Here is a 23,739-nt window from a genome sequence, read left to right on the forward strand (position 1 = left end):
TCTATAGATAGCCTATATATAGAGACGGACTACGGACTACGCATGCAGCTAGCCAGAGATCTCGAAGTGGAATGAAGCAATTAATGGAGGAGGCACCGCACAGGTGAGCGGCGGGCGGGCGGCCGGAGTGAATGGGAGGCGCCAAGGCTTGCTCCTACCGCAGAGCCAATGCCTGTCTATCTCAGAATTCAGTAGAGCGGCAACAGAGTTCACGAGTGACATCCTACTCGTCCACAAGTACGCACTCGCAGAGCTTCCATTAACTCACTGACACCATGGATCGGCTGCTGTGCATGGTATGGTTGCATGAAGGGAGGAGAGGACGCGTGTGACCGTGCACAGACAGCTGACGCACCTACCACCGCCGGCGATAAATGGGCCGGCCGGACTTCCTTCTTCTGCGGGTCTAGAAGGGGGAGGGCCATGATTTGTCACCCATGCAACATCCTAGCGGCACGTAAGGGGTCACGGGAGAGCAGAGCCGGCACTGTGCGCTGGCTCACAGACTGCGCGTACGTATGTAAACTATTCTGGGGGATTCAATGCTTTGTCGATCGGATTTACTATATACCGTATGCAACTGAGAATAATTTTCCCCGCAAAAAAAAAAACTGAGAATAATTTTAGGATGTGTTGATTTACTATCACATCCTGGACTACTCGTTGCGCAGGAGCTCGAAAAGGGCAAGGAGGAAACCCGTCCCATCACACGCCGATCTCAGGCGTACACCCCTGCTACTGCTACTGCTACTGGAGAGCTGTAGACGCCGATCTCGACTTTGCGTCAGTAGCTCATCCGCATGCAGCCCAATGGGCAGGTCAAGCTCTCCGATGGTCTAGTACTTGGAGGCTTGAAGCCCCATAATCTGGACGCCGCTGGAGGATGTCGTAGGGAGCCTACTCACAACGCCAAACTATTCTACTCACTCCGTCCCGAAATACTTGTCGTAGAAATCCATAAAGATGGATGTATCTAGAACTAAAACATTCATTCCTCCGGCAAGTATTTCCGGACGGAGGAAGTACTAGTTATACTCCATTCTTCATGGTTTAAGGCCGGGCTTGGATGCGGTGTAATCAAATACAGAGGTATTTAGTTTACACGTCTATCTTACTTGCGGGTCACTAGCAGATTTCCAGCTGGAAACAAAACGATGGACGGAGATCTGTATCTTTTCTACATGTGTATTTCAGACGAAACGGTAATCCAAACAAGGCCTACGGGTCCGAGGCTGTCCTCCCCAGCGACCTTGAGCATGATGCACCTCGAGTAGCTCGCTATGTCGAGGCAGATGCCGAGCAGCAGCATCAGGATGCACTCAATCGCTTGGAAGAAGAAAGAGAGACCGCCTTGGCAAGATCGACTATCTACCAGCAGCTACACCGTTACCACGGACGACAAGTGCGAGGCCGGGCGTTTAACGCGGACGACATCATTGTCGGTGGAGAAGTCTTTGTGCAAGAGGATGGGAGGAATAGGCTATAAAAGGTTATAGGAGTTAAATTTTCAAGGAAATGCTAAATGCAAAAACCTTATTAAACTTCTCAAAAAAAGAAGACGAGTTAAGTTCCAGGGGACGTCTGGAGAGTTATGTTTTATGGGACGCACGAGGAGTTAAGTTTTAGAAGAAAGGTAGCAATGTGAACGTTCATCCAACATTTTTTTCTGAAAGAAAAAGGTAGTATGAAGTAGGATCGCAAGCGGCAGCCAGCTTGATCCCACGAAACTCATCAATCAGCTTAAAAAGTGCTCACCACTTGTGTAAAATCAACACTATATTTGTATTATGATGTTATCCGCTGGCCTGCCCCGATTACATCCCTAGCATGGAGCGAATACCAGTCAGTGACCGTGCACTTTGACCGCAGTAGTTGAACCGTGTGGTTTCTATCTAGTTAAATATAAACCACCATGGCTAACCGACAGGATCAGTGGGTGATATTTCTCTTCAAAAAGGCATGTGACTAATTTCTATAATTTACAAACACGCCATGAGAAACTTCACTGTGTAAGTTGAGTACCAATTCCATACTGCACCATGCTGGGTTTTTTTTTATCACGCATGGCTATCCACTGAAAGGCCACAACACCTTCGACTATAGTACTCCATTTCCCAGCAAATCGTAGCTTCTACGGTAGCAATCACGAACACATCACAAAAAAGGAGTTGTGCTCGAGCGGAGAAGAACTCTGTACGTGAGCGTGGCATGATATACGAGTATGTATCTTTCGGTTAGTGGAGTTAGCATTGTCAACGTGTGCGCTACATATGAGCAGGCTCGGCTATCTTGATGATATAGCTCTCCCGTATACTGTCTGCGTAGATGTATCCCGAGCCGTCGACACCCCAGCCATTGTAACTGTTCAGGTACTCGTAGTACACCTCCTTGTCGGTCTCGTTCTCCAAGTCCTTGTATTCGAGGCCTGAGCTCGTCAAGACAATGCAGTGCGCAGGATGAACCTTGATGTGCTCCTCCGGTGCCTTGTATCTATAGATATCGTGTGGTAGAATGCGTCGGTACATATCTGTCACTCTGAAGCTAGTGATCACCATCTCTGCTTTCTCTAGGCGTTTGGGAATATGCAGCTTCTCCTTTTCAGTGAGCTTCCTAAAGCTCTTGACCTTGTACCTAATAGCCTGGAACAAACACCGTGTGGAATATAATACATATATATTATCATCTCTAGATTATTATGTATTTTTTCTACTCCTAGTTATTAACTTGAGTAAAATGAACACTGGTGGAAAAAGGGCCTTTGGTCGCGGTTCGCAACTGCCATTAGTCGCGGTTGCGCAACCGCGACCGAACGGGCGCGACTAAAGCCCCCCCCCCCCTTTAGTCGCGGTTGCTTAAGAACCGCGACTAAAGGCCCGTCCACGTGGGCGCCAGGTGGCCGTCGGGGCGGAGGACCTTTAGTCGCGGTTCTTCTGGCCAACCGCGACTAAAGGCCGCCGCAGGTTTAGGGTTTTAGCCCCCCCCCCCTTAAACCTGTTTTCTGTTTAATTTGTATTGTTTTATTTCTTTTGTGCTTTATTTTAATTTTGAAGGAGTTTCATATATTCTACGGTACTACATACATGCATATGAATGTACAATTTCAAATAAATTTGAAATTAGAACCAAAAAGAATTCAAGAGGAATATACAATATATATTCAATATCATCGGATGACCATATACAATTTTGAACAAGTTTCCATACATGATTTAATGCATATAAAGTTCTACGTCCTCGTAATAGTGTTCTCCTTTAGGATGGAGGACTTCCCTGCTGAACCATCCAGCTAGTTCCTCTTGAAGTGGTCGGAAGCGAGCTTCTGGACTAAGCATCCACCGGAGGTTATTCCTCTGAGCATTGGTATCACTCGGAACCCGCTCAGAGGTGTATCTCCGGATCATCTCACAGACATAGTATCCACATAGATTGGTCTCCGGTGGCTGAATATCCCCAGCATTCTTAGCCTTTAACATTTTGAATTCTAGCTCTTTTTTGAATTCACCGACCTTTGTATCTACGAACCGTCTCCAAACCCTACGAGGCAAAGAAAATTAAATGAACAAGAGAGTTATTAATTAGTTACTTGATATTAGGAAATGAACGAAATAGGCCGATCGATATAGAGCGCAAATGAATGAAAATAATTACTTCTGCAGCATTCTTCTCATGCCGCCCCAAAGCTTTGGATCCATATTCACAGAGTCGTGGACGAGACATTCTGAGGTGTTAACTTTAATTACTAGCAGAATCCAGTGGAACCTGCAGACACGATACATGCACAGTACGTCATGCATAACTCATCGATTAGCCGGCCACATACCATGCATGGAGTAAACAAAAGAGAATGTGCTCAAGACAGAAACACTCACTCAAAATGGTAAGGAAATAGAATATCACTTTTGAGTTCCTGATTTGAAAATATGCATTATTTAAAATGTTCACAATTATTTTTAAAAAAATCACAAAATTCTCTCTCTCTCTCTGCTCTCTCTCTCTCTGCTCTCTCTCTCTGCTCTCTCTCTCTGCTCTCTCTCTCTGCTCTCTCTCTCTCTGCTCTCTCTCTCTGCTCTCTCTCTCTCTCTCTCTGCTCTCTCTCTCTCTGCTCTCTCTCTCTCTCTCTCTCTCTCTCTCTCTCGATCAACGCCGGCGAGGCCGGCCGCCGGCGAGGCCGACCGCCGGCGAGGGCGGCGAGGCCGGCCGCCGGCGTTGAGGGCAGCGAGGCGGCGCGGTGGTGGGCGAGGGAGGCCGGCGCGGGCGGCGTACTAGGGCGAAAGGGGGCGGCGGGCGCCGTACGTGGGCGAGAGGGGGCGGCGGGCGACGGCGGGCGGCGTCGAGGGCGCGGGCGACGGCGGGCGGCGTCGAGGGTGAGGTCGACGGCGGGCGGCGTCGAGGGCGAGGGCGGCAGGCCTTCGGCGCGGCAGAGAACGAGCGGAGAAATGGAGGCGACGGGTCGGGCGGTTGTATTTATAGCCCCCCCCCCCTTTAGTCGCGGTTGGGGAGGCGACCCGCGACTAAAGGGCCTTTAGTCGCGGTTGGGGAGGCGACCCGCGACTAAAGGAGAACCTTTAGTCGCAGTCGAGGAGGCGACCCGCGACTAAAGGGTAACCTTTAGTCGCGGTTGGGGAGGCGACCCGCGACTAAAGGACTTTTTTGGCGGGTTTTTCGTTCCCGCGCGCAACCACCTTTAGTCGCGGTTGGGCAGGCCAACCGCGACTAAAGGTATTTTCCAAATACTTTTTCTTGTTCAAAATCTTAAAAATACAAATAATATATCAAAAAATTCAGAAAAATAAAACTAATTCAATTCAAAATTCTAAAAATACAAATAATATATCAAAAAATTCAGAAAAAAAAACTAATTCAATTCAAAATGTTAAAAATACAAATAATATATCAAAAAATTTAGAAAAATAAAACTAATTCAATTCAAAATTCTAAAAATACAAATAATATATCAAAAAATTCAGAAAAATAAAACTAATTCAATTCAAAATTCTAAAAATACAAATAATATATCAAAAAATTAAGAAAAATAAAACTAATTCAATTCAAAATGTTAAAAATACAAATAATATATCAAAAAATTCAGAAAAATAAAACTAATTCAATTCAAAATGTTAAAAATACAAATAATATATCAAAAAATTCAGAAAAATAAAACTAATTCAATTCAAAATAATATACCAGAGGCCGGTCGTCAAACTTTGGTATCCATGGAGCGTCATGGACTACATCACTCCAAATTTCATGTATCATTCGAAAATGGACACCAAATGGCTAAGTGTTGGCTGCTGGATGGGTATATATAGGGGAGGGGCTTTAGTTGCGGTTGGCCTGGCAAACCGTGACTAAAGGTGCCCGAAGGCCTTTAGTCGCGGTTGTCCTGGCCAACCGCGACTAAAGACCCTCACGTGCGCCAGCTAGCCACCGAGCGCCCTGGGCCCAGGCCTTTGGTCGCGGTTCACCTCCAGAACCGCGACTAAAGGTCCCATTAGTCGCGGTTCCTACAGCTTCGCGACTTATGGGGCTGGACGGAAGCCTGTTTTTCCACCAGTGGAAGGTTGTAACCTTCGGTGCACACCCAGCATCAAAGTCCTCCTCGCTAACCACTCCATGCCTTTCGGCCATCCGTAGGCAGGTGAAAAGCAGGTCTCCAAGTTTTAAATCCTTTCCTTCTTTAGACTCATAATGGGCTGCTACCATTTGTTTAAGATGCTTAGCCGAGAGGCGGACATTGAAAGTCCTACACTTCCCATCGGGTCGACGAGCAAATAGCACTTTGAGGTGACACTCCATGAGTGTCACCGTGGCATTGTATGCACAGTCGCCTATAAATAAACCGAGATAATTTACTTAAAAATATGGTCTAGGAAAACATCGAGAGTTTACTTTGCCCTTATTAACCGACTAATTGAACTTGAAATCACTATATCTACACTCCCGTTCCGAAACTGTGGCCCAATTAGTCAATTACATACAAAACCCAGACAAGATGTTACGAATAATATTAGTAACAATAGCAGTTGTAATAGAATTGAACATTGAATATAATATAGCAAAGAATAAAATATAGTATACAACAGAAAAAAGGAATCACAATAAATTAAAGAATTTAATACAGCCACAGTCTGCCAATACTAAAATTATACATTACAAAGAGTCAAATATATTGGAATAATATGTTACAAAATGTGTATCAAACAACATCATTTATTACAGAGAGGTACATTGTCAAATTGGTAATAAAAAGGGTGACTCTAGACCTAATACTAATACTCCTTAACATGATATACTTGTTAGCAGGCAAAATACTCAACACCAGCAGCAAACACAGAACGAGCAGAATCTTTGGTGGGTTTTGTTGCTGTCCTCCTAAAATGTTAGCCAAACCATGTAAACCTACCTTTCAACATGGGGCTCAAGGTGGACGTTGTCATATAAATTATCAATTTGATTAATCTGAAGTTCTAAACCACAAAAGGGCCCAATTCTAAGTTTGGTGACGCTGTCATGGGCATGCCGGATGGGATGCCAAACAGGAGGAAGCATTGTATGGTGGTCATCGGTAAGAAATGGGGCAATTGCAGAGGATGGCGAAAAGCCAAGTGTCTCAACAGTCTCCAGCTTGTGCCCCAAGTGGTGGAAGCTCAAGGGGGAGGTAGCTCAGGTGTTCAAGGAGAGGGTATTTAAGGAGGGCCCTTGGGAGGAAGGAGGGGATGCGGACAATGTGTGGATGAAGATGGCGACTTGCATTCGTAAGGTGGCCTCGGAGGAGTTTGGAGTGTCCAGGGGAAGGAGAAGCGAAGATAAGGATACCTGGTGGTGGAATGATGATGTCCAGAAGGCGCTTAAAGAGAAGAAAGATTGCTTCAGACGCCTATACCTGGATAGGAGTGCAGACAACATAGAGAAGTACAAGATGGCGAAGAAGGCCGCAAAGCGAGCTGTTGGTGAAGCAAGGGGTCGGGCATATGAGGACCTCTACCAACGGTTAGGCACAAAGGAAGGTGAAAGGGACATCTATAAGATGGCTAAGATCCGGGAGAGGAAGACGAGGGATATTGGCCAAGTCAAATGCATCAAGGACGGAGCAGGCCAACTCTTGGTGAAGGACGAAGAGATTAAGCATAGATGGCGGGAGTACTTCGACAAGCTGTTCAATGGGGAGAATGAGAGTTCTACCATTGAACTGAATGACTCCTTTGATGAGACCAGCATGCGTTTTGTGCGGCGCATCCAGGAGTCTGAGGTGAAGGAGGCTTTAAAAAGGATGAAAGGAGGCAAGGCGATGGGCCCTAATTGTATCCCCATTGAGGTGTGAAAAGGTCTCGGGGACATAGCGATAGTATGGCTAACCAAGCTTTTCAACCTCATTTTTTGGGCAAACAAGATGCCAGAAGAATGGAGACGGAGTATATTAGTACCAATCTTCAAGAACAAGGGGGATGTTCAGAGTTGTACTAATTACCGTGGAATTAAGCTGATGAGCCATACAATGAAGCTATGGGAGAGAGTCATTGAGCACCGCTTAAGAAGAATGACAAGCGTGACCAAAAATCAGTTTGGTTTCATGCCTGGGAGGTCGACCATGGAAGCCATTTTCTTGGTACGACAACTTATGGAGAGATATAGGGAGCATAAGAAGGACTTGCATATGGTGTTCATTGACTTGGAGAAGGCCTATGATAAGATACCGCGGAATGTCATGTGGTGGGCCTTGGAGAAACACAAAGTCCCAGCAAAGTACATTACCCTCATCAAGGACATGTACAATAATGTTGTGACAAGTGTTCGAACAAGTGATGTCGACACCGATGACTTCCCGATTAAGATAGGACTGCATCATGGGTCAGCTTTGAGCCCTTATCTTTTTGCATTGGTGATGGATGAGGTCACAAGGGGTATACAAGGAGATATCCCATGGTGTATGCTCTTTGCGGATGATGTGGTGCTAGTTGACGATAGTCGGACGGGGGTAAATAGGAAGTTAGAGTTATGGAGACAAACCTTGGAATCGAAAGGGTTTAGGCTTAGTAGAACTAAAACCGAGTACATGATGTGCGGTTTCAGTACTACTAGCTGTGAGGAGGAGGAGGTTAGCCTTGATGGCCAGGTGGTACCTCGGAAGGACACCTTTCGGTATTTGGGGTCAATGTTGCAGGAGGATGGGGGTATTGATGAAGATGTGAACCATCGAATCAAAGCCGGATGGATGAAGTGGCGCCAAGCTTCTGGCATTCTCTGTGACAAGAGAGTGCCACAAAAGGTAAAAGGCAAGTTCTACAGGACGGCGGTTCGACCCGCAATGTTGTATGGCGCGGAGTGTTGGCCGACTAAAAGGCGGCATGTTCAACAGTTAGGTGTGGCGGAGATGCGTATGTTGAGATGGATGTGTGGCCACACGAGGAAGGATCGAGTCCGGAATGATGATATACGAGATAGAGTTGGGGTAGCACCAATTGAGGAGAAGCTTGTCCAACATCGTTTGAGATGGTTTGGGCATATTCAGCGCAGGCCTCCAGAAGCTCCAGTGCATAGCGGACGGCTAAAGCGTGCGGAGAATGTCAAGAGAGGGCGGGGTCGACCGATTTTGACATGGGAGGAGTCCGTTAAGAGAGACCTGAAGGATTGGAGTATCGACAAAGAGCTAGCTATGGACAGGGGTGCGTGGAAGCTTGCTATCCATGTGCCAGAGCCATGAGTTGGTTGCGAGATCTTATGGGTTTCACCTCTAGCCTACCCCAACTTGTTTGGGACTAAAGGCTTTGTTGTTGTATTGAGCCAGGTCTTGGCGGTGTAGCTCATGGGTCATTAGGTTGAGCACCGTCCACACATTTGCAATTGGTGCATCCTGCGTGTACAAGTGAGCTTACTACATTGGCATCGGCTTCTACTTGTTGCCTTGGCATGCACTTTTGGGTTTCATCTCCATAAGAGTGGCTTAGTTTTTACGTTGGCTCGCCAAGCCTATCACAACCCTCCTCCTTTACCCGGGCTTGGGACCGGCTATGTTGAGACAACATAGGCGGAGTCCAAGACCTGGCTCAATACGTTACGAAATGGAGGCATAAAAGCACAGGCGCAGATCTCGGTGAGCCCCATGCAATGCGTCCGTTCAAAAATATTAGGGCCCGCAAAAGAATCAGCTTAGGCAGTAACCATGTTGTAGCCGTCCCCTACTCTACTAGCCTCACTAATCATGCTATCCAGTTAGTGCGCATGGTTACATGCAGTAAACCAACGTAAGCGGCAAACCAAGTAGGCCCCTTAGGCCCTAAAATGATCTCAAGTTCATTTTCTTGTCAGATTTTATCAGTTATGCTTAAACAAACTGCTGTGAGTCAAGCAAAGCGAGCTGTGAGTGAAGGCTTTATCTGTGAGTGAAGCAAAGCGAATATCTAGTGGTGGAATGATGATGTTCAGAAGGCTATTAAGGAGAAGAAAGATTGTTTCAGACGCCTATATCTGGATAGGAGTGCAGACGACATAGAGAAGTACAGGACGGCAAAGAAGGCCGCAAAGTGAGCTATGAGTGAAGCAAGGGGTCAGGCGTATGAGGACCTCTACCAGCGGTTAGACACGAAGAAAGGCGAAAGGGACATCTATAAGATAGCCAAGATCTGAGAGAGGAAGACGAGGGATGTTGACCAAGTCAAATGCATCAAGGACGGAGCAGACCAGCTCCTGGTGAAAGACGGGGAGATTAAGCATAGATGGTGGGAGTACTTCGCCAAGCTGTTCAATGGGGAGAATGAGAGCTCCACCATTGAACTGGATAACTCCTTTGATGATACCAGCATGCGTTTTGTGTGGCGAATCCAGGAGACTAAGGTCAAGGAGGCTTTAAAAAGATGAAAGGAGGCAAGGCGATGGCCCTGGTTGTATCCCCATTGAGGTGTGGAGAGGCCTCGGAGACATAGCGATAGCATGGCTAACGAAGCTTTTCAACCTCATTTCTCGGGCAAACAAGATGCCAGAAGAATGGAGGCGAAGTATATTAGTACCAATCTTCAAGAACAAAGGGATGTTCAGAGTCGTACTAATTACCGTGGAATTAAGTTGATGAATCATACAATGAAGCTATGGGAGAGAGTCATTGAGCACCACTTAAGAAGAATGACAAGCGTGACCAAAAATCGGTTTGGGAGATCGACCATGGAAGCATTTTCTTTGTATGACAACTTATGGAGAGATACAAGGAGCAAAAGGACTTGCATATGGTGTTCATTGACTTGGAGAAGGTCTACGATAAGATACCACTGAATGTCATGTGATGGGCCATGGAAAAACACAAAGTCCCAGCAAAGTACATTACCCTCATCAAGGGCATGCACCACAACGTTGTGACAAGTGTTCGAACAAGTGATTGCGACACTGATGACTTCCTGATTAAAATAGGACTGCACCAGGGGTCAGCTTTGAGCCCTTATCCTTTTGCTTTGGTGAGGGATGAGGTTACAAGGGATATATAAGGAGATATCCCATGGTGTATGCTCTTTATGGATGATGTGATGCTAGTCGATGATAGTCAGACGAGGGTCAATAGGAAGCTAGAACTATGGAGACAAACCTTGCAATCGAAAGGTTTTAGACTTAGTAGAACTAAAGCTGCGTACATGAGGTGCCGTTTTAGTTACTAGGCACGAGGAAGAGGAGATTATCCTTGATGGATAGGTGGTGCCCCAGAAGGACACCTTTCAATATTCGGGGTCAATGATGCAGAAGGATGGAGATACCGATGAAGATGTGAACCATCGAATAAAAGCCGAATGGATTAAGTGGCACCAAGCTTTCTAGCATTCTTTGTGACAAGAGAGTGCACAAAAGCTAAAAGGCAAGTTCTATAGGACGACGATTCAACCCGTAGTGTTGAATGACGCTAAGTGTTGGCCGACTAAAAGGCGACATATTGAACAGTTAGGCGTGGCAGAGATGTGCATGTTGAGATGGATGCGTGGCCACACAAGGACCGTCCGAAATGATGATATACGAGATAGAGATGAGGTAGCACCGATTGAAGAGAAGCTTGTCCAATATCGCCTGAGATGGTTTGGGCATATGCAGCACAGGCCTCCAGAAGCTCTAGTGCATAGCGAACGGCTAAAGCGTGCTGATAATGTCAAGAGGTCGGGGTATACCAAACTTGACATGGAAGGAGTCCGTAAAAAGAGATCTGAAGGACTAAAGTATCACCAAAGAACTAGCCATGGACAGGGGTGCGTGGAAGCTTACTATCCATGTGCCAGAACCATTAGTTGATCGCAAGATCTTATGGTTTTCACCTATAGCCTACCCCAACTAATTCAGGACTAAAGGCTTTGGTGTTGTTGCTGCTGCTGCTTAAACAAACTGCTGAACAAACTTTCGCATAAATTATTAAACGTCTTACATTTGTTTGACAGGAGTACTATGTTTTAGGTCACTACCTAAAACATCTTAGATTTGTTGACAGAGTACTATCATATTAGCATATTTTCTTGCCAAATCTGGACAATTTTACTTTCATTTCTAGTAACATGATTTATCCTATTTAGATCAAATTTAGTAAGAGTAAGCTTTTGTACAAGGGAGGGGCTAGTTCATAGAAAGCTTGCAAAACTAATTTAATCTACTCGTGTCTTCTTTATCCTCCACCATCTCCTCTGCCCTAATTGTGCACCTTTATTTGGGGTCACAACAAATGAGCCTATGAGTGTTTCGCACAACATGCACAGAGCTTCAACGGGATATCATAGATAATGTAGTTTAAAGTCCACGTGTGTGCTGGGGAAATCAAATCAAGAAACTCAGCTTGTTGAGTAGAAGCCATAGTATCTTATAAATGAATAATCATAACACTGAGCACTTACCTGATATTTGCATCCGAGGCAGTGGTAATATGTGCATTTTTTTAAAAAGTCTTTTTCTCCAGCTCAAGATAAATCTGAACGGTGTTTGTTGGAAGTTCTTGTATACTACAAAAGAGAAAAAGATTTGCAGTGTATTTAGTTGGGAACATATTAAAATAAATTCAGGACCTCAGTTAGAGTACCATTAAGGATGCAACATGTTAAAACAGAAATCATACTGTATTCTTCCATATGTCTTGGTTGAGTTACATATATTGAATCTGGACCAGCTCCAAAGATTTCCTGAAAATGTTGCAATTGTTAAAAAAACAGTACAAGAATAGGGAAACCACAGATTGTGTGAGCGGTGTGCACAGATGCATGTATGTGCCAGTAAGAGGGGAGGAGACAAACATCCCAAAAATCTAAAGAAACTGGACATATGACAAAATATATTCATAGATCAACTGAAAGCTAAATAATAACTGAAGCACAAAATAGAAGATTGTTGAACACAAGTAGCTTATCAGTTTTTATTGATACAAAGAAAAATGATTACTAAATGTTTTCACATTGATCCTATGAAATAAAATAATCGATGTTATGATATCCCACCCCTTCAACCCCTGTTCTTGCCGAGTGTTGTACTCCGTAAAGTTAAGTAGATATGCCGCAATCGTGGTGACTCAGGCCCAAAATAAATGAGGCCCAAGCAAGTATAACCAAGTATAGATATAACCAACTAACTTTCCAGAGTTTTTGGTCTAATAGGTTAAGATCAAGGTTCGCTTTTGGTTACAAAGTTCAGTCTCCAAAAATTGGAGCAGCCAAAATTATGTTTAATTTCAAAAAATTAAGCAAACAAACCAAGCTGAGCAATTGCATTCACCTGGTTTGTCTTATAAAAACAACGAAAGCGTTGCGAGTAATAGAAACGAATTGCATGTCTTTTCTTTACCTCTTATGTTATTATTAGAAAAGTATCACAGTTGTCAACCGTTATGTGGACATACGGCTGATCCAACTGATATATATTTTGAGATAAAATTTTATTTTGCAGACAGTTAGAGACTTGTGGCGCAAACATTTAAACAAACGATGCATATATCAAAAAACAACTTGTGTTGCAAGGCACAATCAGTTGCTAGTATTCTATATCCAAACAGCTAGCCCCCAATAACATATTTCATAATATCTAATATCATAAAAGTATATTGCAACCCATTTTCGGCGCAACGCGTGGGATATTATCTAGTTACCAATGTATGCTTTAACAATAGCCGCAGCCACATTTATTTGTTTATTAAGCAATTCATTCAAGCTACTTTATGGCTCAACACTCATGATCAATGTTGTCTGGCTATTACAACTACTCGGTTTGTCATCACTGTCCAGGTATCGTGTTTCTTCTCATACCCTGTTAACTGAAAGAAATGACATATTTTATTTGGAATGTTCTTGTTACTACCAGAATCCCTCTATGGTAGAAAGATTGGTAACACTCCATTTACAAACACATGATGATGCTAAAGAAAAAGCTTTTTACACAAATAACAATTACTTGAAACTTTTTAACACCAAAATCTATAGAAATATGAAGCAGCCTCAATAGCAAAAGATACATGGTAATAAGGGAGTATTCTCATTTTCAACATATAGCATAAATTATGTCACCCTTGAGAATACCTAATCGCTCATAACAATATTGAAGGATTCAAATGCAGAGATTCTGAAGGTTGGAATCAGATAAAGCTTGTGATATCTTACCTGATCTATATCTATCATCCAGTTGTTCAACATGCTGACTTTTACCTGAGAGAAACAATATGCAGAAGAACGTAATGATCATTATTCAGTAAACTACAATCTATCAAAAAACAATATTTGAATGACATAGGTTCATTGCATTAAAACCAAAACAACTACTTCAGTTCGGGAAGAGCATTCATGCATCATGAGCAACAGAGCAGTTAAAAACTCAAAGAATACTACAATAGTTGGCCAATTCAGTCATTTCCCATCAGCACACACTATATAAGGCAATAATACACTAAACACATTAGTACCTCTTGAATTAGGGTGCTTTCTTCATTGCTCATCTGCTCATCAGCCCTATTCTCGTGATTCTGACCCTTTATCTTATCAGTTTTCTCCAAGGCTTCAGCCATATCAATTTCAGGCTCGAAGAAAGCAAATTCAGCAGCCATCTGGCCAGTGCTCAATACCTAACCACAATGACAAACGGGAGTATGTCAGTGCATGGTTGGTTGGCTGCTTCAAACTGTACAGATGCCAGACTAAATGACACGGCATATTACAGTTTTGATCTTGCCAATTTCCTTTAGTGTCTGAGAGCTCGCAATAGCAGCCTACACAAGAAAACCTTGTTCAACCAAAATTCGCAGCCAGATGTAGGGAAATAGAAGATGCTGGTATTTACAACACTACATAAATATAGTAATTGGAAAAAATCGTATACCTCATTACCACCGCAAGTGAAAGTATTTCAGGTATAACTGATCAGGGTTGTTTGTTCTGAAAACAAGTCGGGTGCCCCGAGTGATCTGGGTTATCCTACGTTTTGTCACTGTTTCGATCTTTTTTCGACTATAGGGGTCTTGTAGCACATGACACCTTAGGCACACACTTTACTCGGGCAGTGGGCATGATGCTCTGGCTAGAACTTATGTAGGGCTAAGATAAATGAAAAGTTTGCATTTACATGTGGTGCAGATTTGACTAGATGAAACAGCCAACAAGTTTGGCAGCATGAACATCATGGCATAAACAACCCATACAAAGGGATCTATCAAAGTAAATATCAAGAGCATACCAAACATGCCAGTAGAAGACAAGAGCAAAACAAAATTCTAAATGCAACAGTTGAGTAAAAGGGACTCAGCGAACCTTGTAATGATCAAATGAACAGTATCCAAAATATAAAGAGGGGACTGAAGTACCTTTATAGATGGTACTGGAGAGACTGCTTTAGGGCATGACTTCTCTGTTATATATTGAGCACCCACTGGCTTCATTGGAGTATAAGCTTTGGCAGATGTCTTCTTTACCTCTTCCCGTGCCTCCTTCGAGTGGAACTTATATTCTGCTGTGGTTCTCTCCTACAGAAATCCCGTACATAATTACAGAACCCAAACACACACACTAAGTAATGTGAAAAACATGTCGACTAGAAGCATTCCATGGCAATGGTTCATCTAATTCACAGAAATTCAGTGAATAGAGTTGTATGCAATAGAACTGAAAAGCATGTAAATAACCCATAGATGCATTGCTGCAATATTGTGTGCTGAAGGACTTGATGGTTGCAAACCTGTGGTTTCACTTTCTCGAAGTCCAGTGACATCAAATGTTTCAGCATGTGGATCACATATAACCGGTAGTCTGCCGTCTCAGTGACAGGATTCTCTAATAAGTAGAGAGATTTCAGGTTTGGGAGAGCAGCAAGAGGGTCAATCTCCGCAAGAGTTGTGATATCATTGCTCATGAGCACCAATGTATGCAACTTTGGCAGAAGTTCTACATGAGAGTAAACCAAAGAAAAGTGAAGAAATGCCATGGAGCAAATTATGCAGTTGGTAGAATCACATGCCAACAAGACAAAACAGTGTTCCTCTTACCACCAATATTTGAACAGATGTAGTTGATTCTGTTGTCACTAGCAACTAGAGTTCCTAAGCGATTCAGACAAGGAAAGTTCTCAAGCTTGGCGATCATGTTTTCTGACAGGTCAATCGTATCGAATTCGTCCTGAAAACAGGGACAAGTGCACTGTTATGAACTAAACTTGCAGCGCTGTGGGGGCGCCAGGCTAATAGATCCAGGTTTTCATGTACCAGTTCGAAGATCAAAGGAAATAGGAAGGAGAAGGCGGAGCTCACCTCGGTGCCGCCGAGGTCCTCGATTGAACTCATCTCTCTCCCTGCAGCAGCGAAGCAAAGAACCTTAGACGCCGATGTGGGGGGTGGATGGGGGAGGAGGGACCCATGGGTGAGCGGAAGGGAGCATGGGGCGTGGCGCGGCGAACCTCGGAGATCGAGCAGCCGCTCCTTGACGGCGGTGTTGATGACCTTGAGCACCACCATGGCGCCGCGGCGGAGAGGGGGCGGCGCCGCAGCGGAGAGGGGTAGGCGCCGCGGCGGAGAGGGGGCGGCGCGGGCGAACCCTAACGGGGAGAGGAGACTGGCTCGCCTTACACCCGCGGCCGGCAGCGGAGGGCGAAATGAAATCCGGCCGCGGCGGGGGAGGGGAGGAGGCGGGGCCGCTGGCCGACTCGCTCGAGCCGGGCTGAGCTGGACCCCTTTTTCGCGAAACGGGTCATCCTTGAAGAAACAGTATATTACAGACAGGTCCTTGGGAACATAGAAGGGGAACGAATGCGCCGATCCAAACTGTCCGCGCGTGTTTGTTTGAGTCTAGACGGACACAAATCACAATCCAACGCATCGACCCAAACAGACAAACGCCTGCATTTTGTTCGCGTGTGGCCCATTTCAGTCCAAATTCCAGGGCCGGTTTGCATCATCGCGGACAAGGAATGGATGCGCGCGACACCTACCCCTGGCTGCCTCGGTGGCACATTTGTCATTTCCCCCTCTCCCATAGGCAGCCAACACACCCAGTCACCCCGCCCTCACCGCCGTCCCTAGTTCCCACCGGTTAAATGGATGCTGCCCAGGCCGCTGCCCGCCCCCCCCCCCCCCCCAAAATCTCCCCCAGCAGCTCGCCGCAACCAACTCCCGCTCTTGCCGGCGTTGGTGGACTGTTTTCGCCGCCTTCATAGCACTAACATGACTACACCAACCCCTCGCCACCGCCGCTGTCAGCAACGCTCCAAGCTTGGCGTCCTCGCACACTGGTTGCCGCCACGGTTGCCTCCATGCATGTTGCCTGGTCTGGGAGAGACGCGGGGCTCTTCACCAGTCGGCTTCTAGCTCCACGCCAGCGAGGTGTTAGACGTTTCGCCCGCAAGGTACAAATGCATAGTGACGATGAGTACTTTTTCAACAACTTCATTTGCAATTTGGATGATTCGTTGTTCGACGATGAGGAGATTGTGGTTTTGGCTTTGATCATCCATGATCACATTAGTAGGCAGCAACCGATTTTGAGGGGCTCAACCCCAGGGCATACTCTAGCGTTGAATCACAATGGAGAGAACGACCATGGCCTACTCTGGAAGGACTACTTTAAATCCGCTGACCCACTCTTCAAACACAACATATTTCGGCTCCACTTCCGGATGGCTAGACATGTGTTCAATCCTATCCGGGAGGGGATGGCTTATGATAATTATTTGGAATGTAAGGAGGATGCACCGGGAAAGGTTGACTTATCCTTTTATCAGAAATGCAATGCAGCTATTCAGATAGTTGCATATGGAATATCGGGTGATCTTATTGACGAGTATGTCCGGATGAGCGATTCCACGTGTCTAGAATCCATGCATAGGTTTTGCAAGGCTGTGGTAGCAGTATTTGAACTGGAGTACTTGAGAGAACAACTGCTATAGATACAACTCGGTTGTTGGCGATTAATTTCGATAGGGGCTTTCCGGAGATGCTCGGTAGCATAGATTGTATGCACCGGGATGCTCACCTTGGCAACGAATAGATTTATGGGCTGTTTTTTTCTTTTAAATGTATTTGTGACATTAAAATTTTATTTGATTTGTAAACTATGAGATTTTATTTGGTTTAAGAAACTATGATATTTGCATTTAGTTGAATTATCTGAACTTTGCGCAATGTTTTTCATATGTATGCAAAAAGGAAAAAAATATGGCCGCCCGGGCAAAAATGCGTCGACGTGTTGGACACACTACAAATCTCATGGGAATCATTTCGGCATCCATCTGTTATATCACATAACTGGAATATTTAGTAATTGCTAGTTTAATTTGAACCGACTTTAAGAATTATTATGATGAGACAATCTCATCATAAATCAATTCCTTAATCCTGTCATAAACTATTAGCAATAAGTCAAGTATTATAAAATATTTTTATCTTTGTCAATCTATAGATCCATAACTATACTTTAGACTTTTAAGTCTTTTAGAGGGTGCATCAAGTTCTAAACTTGAATTATGTGTAAGGCTATCATTTCGAATTATTTTGAAGTATAGCCAATTCCGGAGTCAAGGCCCATCAACGCTTCTATGTAAATTATAGCTTCCATATTTATTCAACAATATTTCATCTGCACATTGTGAAAGTCTGCACAAATTTACCCAACATATATGGTTCAGTTGCAAGTTTGACCAAATTCTCTATATCTCATGTAGAGACTTTTCATATTAGTTGCTGTAGGAAATTTTAGAACCATTTCTAGCATTTCTTTTTTCTTTGACCTGATCACGGTGATTCTGCAATCTTGTCGATTTGCACTGTCCTCTCACTCATTCTTTTGTAGAAAACAATTTCTTCAAAATTCCTGCACTCTCTGGCAATACCTTGGCGTAATGGTAGAGGAATACCCAACCATTTGGGATAACCTACAAAATAGCACTTATTTCAACAAATTTGATGGCGCTCTTTTTAGTGTAAAAGCCATAATCACTAAAACATCACATTATAAAGTATATTGGCGAAATAATTAATGTCACCTTTGATCGCACCATGTCATACATAGCTTGATTACATCTAGACCTGGCCATGGGAAGCCCGGCCCAGCCGGCCCGGCCCGACGCTGCCCCTGGGCCGGGCTCGGGCCTAGATTTTGAGCCCGAAGGCCGGGCCGGGCCGGGCCCGGGCCCATCCTTTTCGCATTTCTATGAAGGTCGGGCCAGGCCGGCCTGGAGCCCGACGGGCTTTTATGTGTTCGGGCCGGGCTTGGACCCAGAAAACAGGCCCGATGGCCGGGCCGGGGCGGGCTCGGGCCTAGGTTTTTTTCGTCGGGCTTGTCTAGGCCCGGCCCGAGGTATGGCCAGGTATAATTACATCTACTCACAACAATCTACCCTTATTACTGTTTCTAGGAGGTGCAAGCTATAAAATATTTCTCACGCCTTATCAAACATTCGCTAAATTTGTAACTCAAATATTCTTTCCGGGAGTCCAGCTGTAGAAACATAAATTTTTTTGTTACAATAAATTCCACTTCATTCTGAAAATCTTTTGAAACATTTCAAAAGATCACTACTTAAGTCATCTTTGAAGATAGATAAATCCACTGCTTGCAACAAAATTTATTGGACTACATACATCAATATGCATATTTCCAATTATTTTGTTGGTCGTTCTTTATGGCTTGTGAATGGTATTTTAGTTTACTTCGCTATTGGACGAAAGTTGCTAGTGTCAGATGGTTCGTAATCATATGACTCCAAAATCCATCATTATGGAATTTCTTACATATGTGGTCTTATTTTATGAGCCTTGGCAGTTGACTTGCAATTCATGAAGGAAAAATTCCCTAGAGGCAATAATAGAGTTGTTATTTTATATTTCCTCATTCATGATAAAGATTTATTATTCATGCTAGAATTGTATTGATCGGAAACTTAAATACATGTGTGAATACATAAACAAATACTGTGTCCCTAGTAAGCATCTACTAGACTAGCTCGTTGATCAAAGATGGTTGAGGTTTTCTAACCATGGACATGTGTTTTCATTTGAAAACGGGATCACATCAGTAGGAGAATGATGTGATGGACAAGACCCATCTATTAGCTTAGCATATGATTGTTCAATTTATTGCTAGCTTTCTTGATATGTCAAATACATGTTCCTTCGACCATGAGATCATGCAACTCCCGAATACCGGAGGAATACCTTGTGTGCTATCAAATGTCACAATGTAACTGGGTGATCATAAAGATGTTGTACAGGTATCTCTGAAGGTGTTTGTTGAGTTGGCATGGATCGAGATTGGGATTTGTGATGGCCCACAAGTATAGGGGATCAATCATAGTCCTTTCGATAAGTAAGAGTGTTGAACCCAACGAGGAGCAGAAGGAAATGACAAGTGGTTTTCAGCAAGGTATTCTCTGCAAGCACTGAAATTATAAGTAATGAGTAGTTTAATGGTAAGGTAATTTGTAACGAATATGTAACGGTAACAGTAACAAAAGTGCATCAAGGTAGCCCAATCCTTTTGAGGCAAAGGACAGGTCAAATCAGTCTCTTACGATAAGCAAAGTGTTCTTGAGGGTACACGGGAATTTCATCTAGTCACTTTCATCATGTTGGTTTGATTCGTGTTCTCTACTTTGATAATTTGATATGTGGGTGGACCGGTGCTTAGGTGTTGTCATTACTTGAACAAACCTCCTACTTATGATTAACCCCCTCACAAGAATCCGCAACTACGAGAAAAGTATTAAGATAAAATCTAACCATAGCATTAAACTTTTGGATCCAAATCAGTCCCTTATGAAGTAGTGCGTAAACTAGGGTTTAAACTTCTGTCACTCTCGCAACCTGTCATCTAATAAATACTCCACAATGCATTCCCTTAGGCCCTAATAAGGTGAAGTGTCATGTAGTCGATGTTCACATGACACCACTAATAAGGGAATCACAACATACATATCATCAAAATATTGAACACTATCAAGTTCACATGATTACTTGTAACAAGATTTCTCCCGTGACCTCAAGAACAAAACTAAGTACTCACAAATGATAATCATGCTCAAGATCAGAGGGGTATTAAATAGCATAATGGATATGACATATAATCTTCCATCAAATAAACCATATAGTAATCAACTATATATAAGATGTAATCAACACTACTAGTTACCTACTAGCACCAATCTAAGGTTCCGTTACAAAGATTAAACACAAGAGATGAACTAGGGTTTGAGAGGAGATGGTGCTGTTGAAGATGTTGATGAAGATTGCCCTCCCCAAGATGGGAGAGTTGTTGGTGATGATGATGACGATGATTTCCCCCTCCGGGAGGGAAGTTCCCCCGGTGGAATCGCTCCGCCGGAGGGCAAAAGTGCTCCTGTCCAAGTTTCGCCTCGAGACGGCGGCGCTTCATCCCGAAAGTAATCTCCTAATTTTTCTAGGTCAAAATGACTTATATACCAGAATATGGGCACCAGAAGTGGGCCGAGGAGGGCACAACCCACCAGGGCGCTCATGGGCTCCCTGGCGCGCACAGGTGGGTTGTGCCCACTTGGATGGACCCCCCTCTGGTAGTTATTTTCTCCAATAATTCTTATTTATTTCATAAAAAATCCTCGTGAAGTTTCGACTTATTTGGAGTTGTGCAGAATAGGTGGCCTAACAAAGCTTTTTCAGGTCCACAATTCCAGTTGCCGGTATTCTCCCTCTTTGTGTGAACCTTGCATATTAAGAGAAAGGCATTAGAATTACTCCAAAAAGCATTATTATGCATAAAAACTTTATAAATAACAGTAGCAAAACATGATGCAAAATGGATGTATCAACTTCCCCAAGCTTAGACTTCGCTTGTCCTCAAGCGAAAAACCGAAATCGAAAAACATGTCCACATGCTTAGAGAGAGAGGTGTCGATAAAAACAAAATACGGACATAGAAGCATCATGCACATTATTATAACAGCAAGGAACTTAAACATAGGGTTTTTATCCCGTAACTTTTAGCATATAACTTGTGTCATATAACTTCTGATGAACAACTAACAATTCATCACAACATTGAAGTATAAAGCATTGTTGGGGAACGTAGTAATTTCAAAAAAAATCCTACGCACACGCAAGATCATGGTGATGCATAGCAACGAGAGGGGAGAGTGTTTGTCCACATACCCTCGTATACCGAAAGCGGAAGCGTTAGCACAACACAGTTGATGTAGTCGTACGTCTTCATAATCCGACCGATCCAAGTAACGAACACACGGCACCTCCGAGTTCAGCACACGTTCAGCTCGATGATGTCACGCGAGCTTCGATCCAGCAAAGCTTCGCCAGAGAGTTTCGTCAGCACGACAGCGTGATGACGGTGATGATGATGCTACCGACACAGGGCTTCGCCTAAGCACCGCTACAATATGATTGAGGTGGATTATGGTGGAGGGGGGCACCGCACACGGCTGGGAGAGATTAACAGATCAACTTGTGTGTCTATGGGGTGCCCCCTGGCCACGTATATAAAGGATGGAGGGAGGAGGAGGCCGACCCTCATAGGGCGCGTCCAAGTGTAGAGTCCTACTAGGACTCCCTAGTCCTAGTAGGATTCCACCTCCCACATGGAATAGGAAAAAGGGAAGGGAGAAGGAGAAGGAAGGAAGGGAGCGCCCCCCTCCCTAGTCCAATTCGGACCAGTCCATGGGGAGGGGTGCGGCCACCCTTTGAGGCCTTTCTCTCCTTTCCCGTATGGCCCATTAAGGCCCAATACGAATTCTCGTAACTCTCCGGTACTCCGAAAAATACCCGAATCACTCGGAACCTTTCCGATGTCTGAATATAGTCGTCCAATATATCGATCTTTACGCCTCGACCATTTCGAGACTCCTCGTCATGTCCCCGATCTCATCCGGGACTCCGAACTACCTTCGGTCATCAAATCACATAAACTCATAATACAAATCGTCACCGAACGTTAAGCGTGCGGACCCTACGGGTTCGAGAACTATGTAGACATGACCGAGACACGTTTCCTGTCAATAACCAATAGCGAAACCTGGATGTTCATATTGGCTCCTACATATTATACGAAGATTGAGGGAGTCCTGGATTAAGGGGTATCCGGACAGCCGGACTGTACACTTTGTCCGGACTGTTGGAGCGTGAAGATACAAGACTCAAGACTCCGTCCCGTGTCCGGATGGGACTCTCCTTTGCGTGGAAGACAAGCTTGGTGATCCAGATATTATATTTCCTTCCTTGTAACCGACTCCATGTAAACCCTAGCCCTCTTCGGTGTCTATATAAACCGGAGAGTTTGGTCCTTAGAGGGACGATCACAATCATAATCATCATAGGCTAGCTTCTAGGGTTTAGCCTCTATGATCTCATGGTAGATCAACTCTTGTACTACCACTACAAGAAATATGTCAACTAGTGACCTTCTCTTAGTGACCCTAGCTGAATTGGTCGTAAATCCACGGCCATTTCGCTTAGAAGGGCTCAAACCCTGAATTGCCTTAGACCAAATGGTCATAAAAGCAGACAACAGTGGTCCATGACCTTATTTCTACCTGATTACGACCAATAAAAATGGTCATGAGGTTGTGAACGTGGATGCATTAGTACTTATTGCTATGACTAGGCGCCACCTCATCAGTTTTGCCTATGTGTCATGTCCATGTGGCAGTTTTTGCCCTAGGTTGTGAAGCAACCTATATTTCTGTCATTCCAAAAATTCCCAAAAAAATCTCATAAATTGTTTGGATCATATCTTCATCAAATATGTCAAAAACCTTCCTTGCCTAGTTCAAAAATAACTCAACAATATTCATTTTCCTATTATGTTCAGAGCAGCACTTTGTGAAGGAAGTGTTATTTATATATTCTTGATTTCCCTAAAAATTTGTGAAGACGGTCTTCTTAGTAACTGATCATCCTCAGCCAAAACTCATGCCCATTAGCCATGTGCATTTTCCGTACCGCAAATCAAACACTTGGCTGCTTATTCATGTTTGAGCATCGATCGGTCTCCTCGTGAGAATCTTATGTTATAATTTTCTTCCTAGCATCTACCTGGGGAGTGAACAATCCACTAGACATGCCTAGGCCTCCCAGAACGCATGGCAACACCACAGTCACGCGGTGACCACGCGGTGGGCATGCGAGCTTATGCGCTCTAGAGTTGGGGCCCTTAGCCACCTCCAAACCTCGATGTCTCGCCATCAAACCATGTATTTCTGATTAAATAGATACTTATTTACCTAGAAATAATTTTTGGAAAAAATAAATAGCAAACTATGAGGCACCTGCAGTTCAAATTTGACCCG

At 44.2% G+C, this 23,739-nt stretch overlaps 1 protein-coding gene across 2 annotated transcripts; it reads right to left on the reverse strand.

Annotated features, from left to right (window-relative positions):
• Window positions 1–3,721: 3,721 nt before the first annotated feature.
• LOC123110046 (U2 small nuclear ribonucleoprotein A') lies at window positions 3,722–16,136 on the reverse strand. Of its 2 annotated transcripts, none has more exons than XM_044530451.1 (11): window positions 15,874–16,136; window positions 15,728–15,768; window positions 15,467–15,596; window positions 15,160–15,365; window positions 14,789–14,947; window positions 14,147–14,197; window positions 13,895–14,053; window positions 13,596–13,640; window positions 12,068–12,131; window positions 11,850–11,954; window positions 3,722–3,759 (listed from the first exon to the last, which is right to left on the reverse strand). In XM_044530451.1, the coding sequence occupies exons 1-11, from the start codon at window positions 15,929–15,931 to the stop codon at window positions 3,740–3,742; spliced, it is 1,038 nt and encodes a 345-aa protein (XP_044386386.1). In that variant the 5' UTR covers window positions 15,932–16,136; the 3' UTR covers window positions 3,722–3,739. The 2 variants fall into 2 exon arrangements, with proteins under 2 accessions (XP_044386386.1, XP_044386385.1); XM_044530450.1 differs by lacking the exon at window positions 3,722–3,759 and adding an exon at window positions 11,440–11,763.
• Window positions 16,137–23,739: the final 7,603 nt, after the last annotated feature.

Source organism: Triticum aestivum, chromosome 5B (genome assembly GCF_018294505.1).
Source record: "Triticum aestivum cultivar Chinese Spring chromosome 5B, IWGSC CS RefSeq v2.1, whole genome shotgun sequence".
Taxonomy (NCBI): Eukaryota; Viridiplantae; Streptophyta; class Magnoliopsida; order Poales; family Poaceae; genus Triticum; species Triticum aestivum.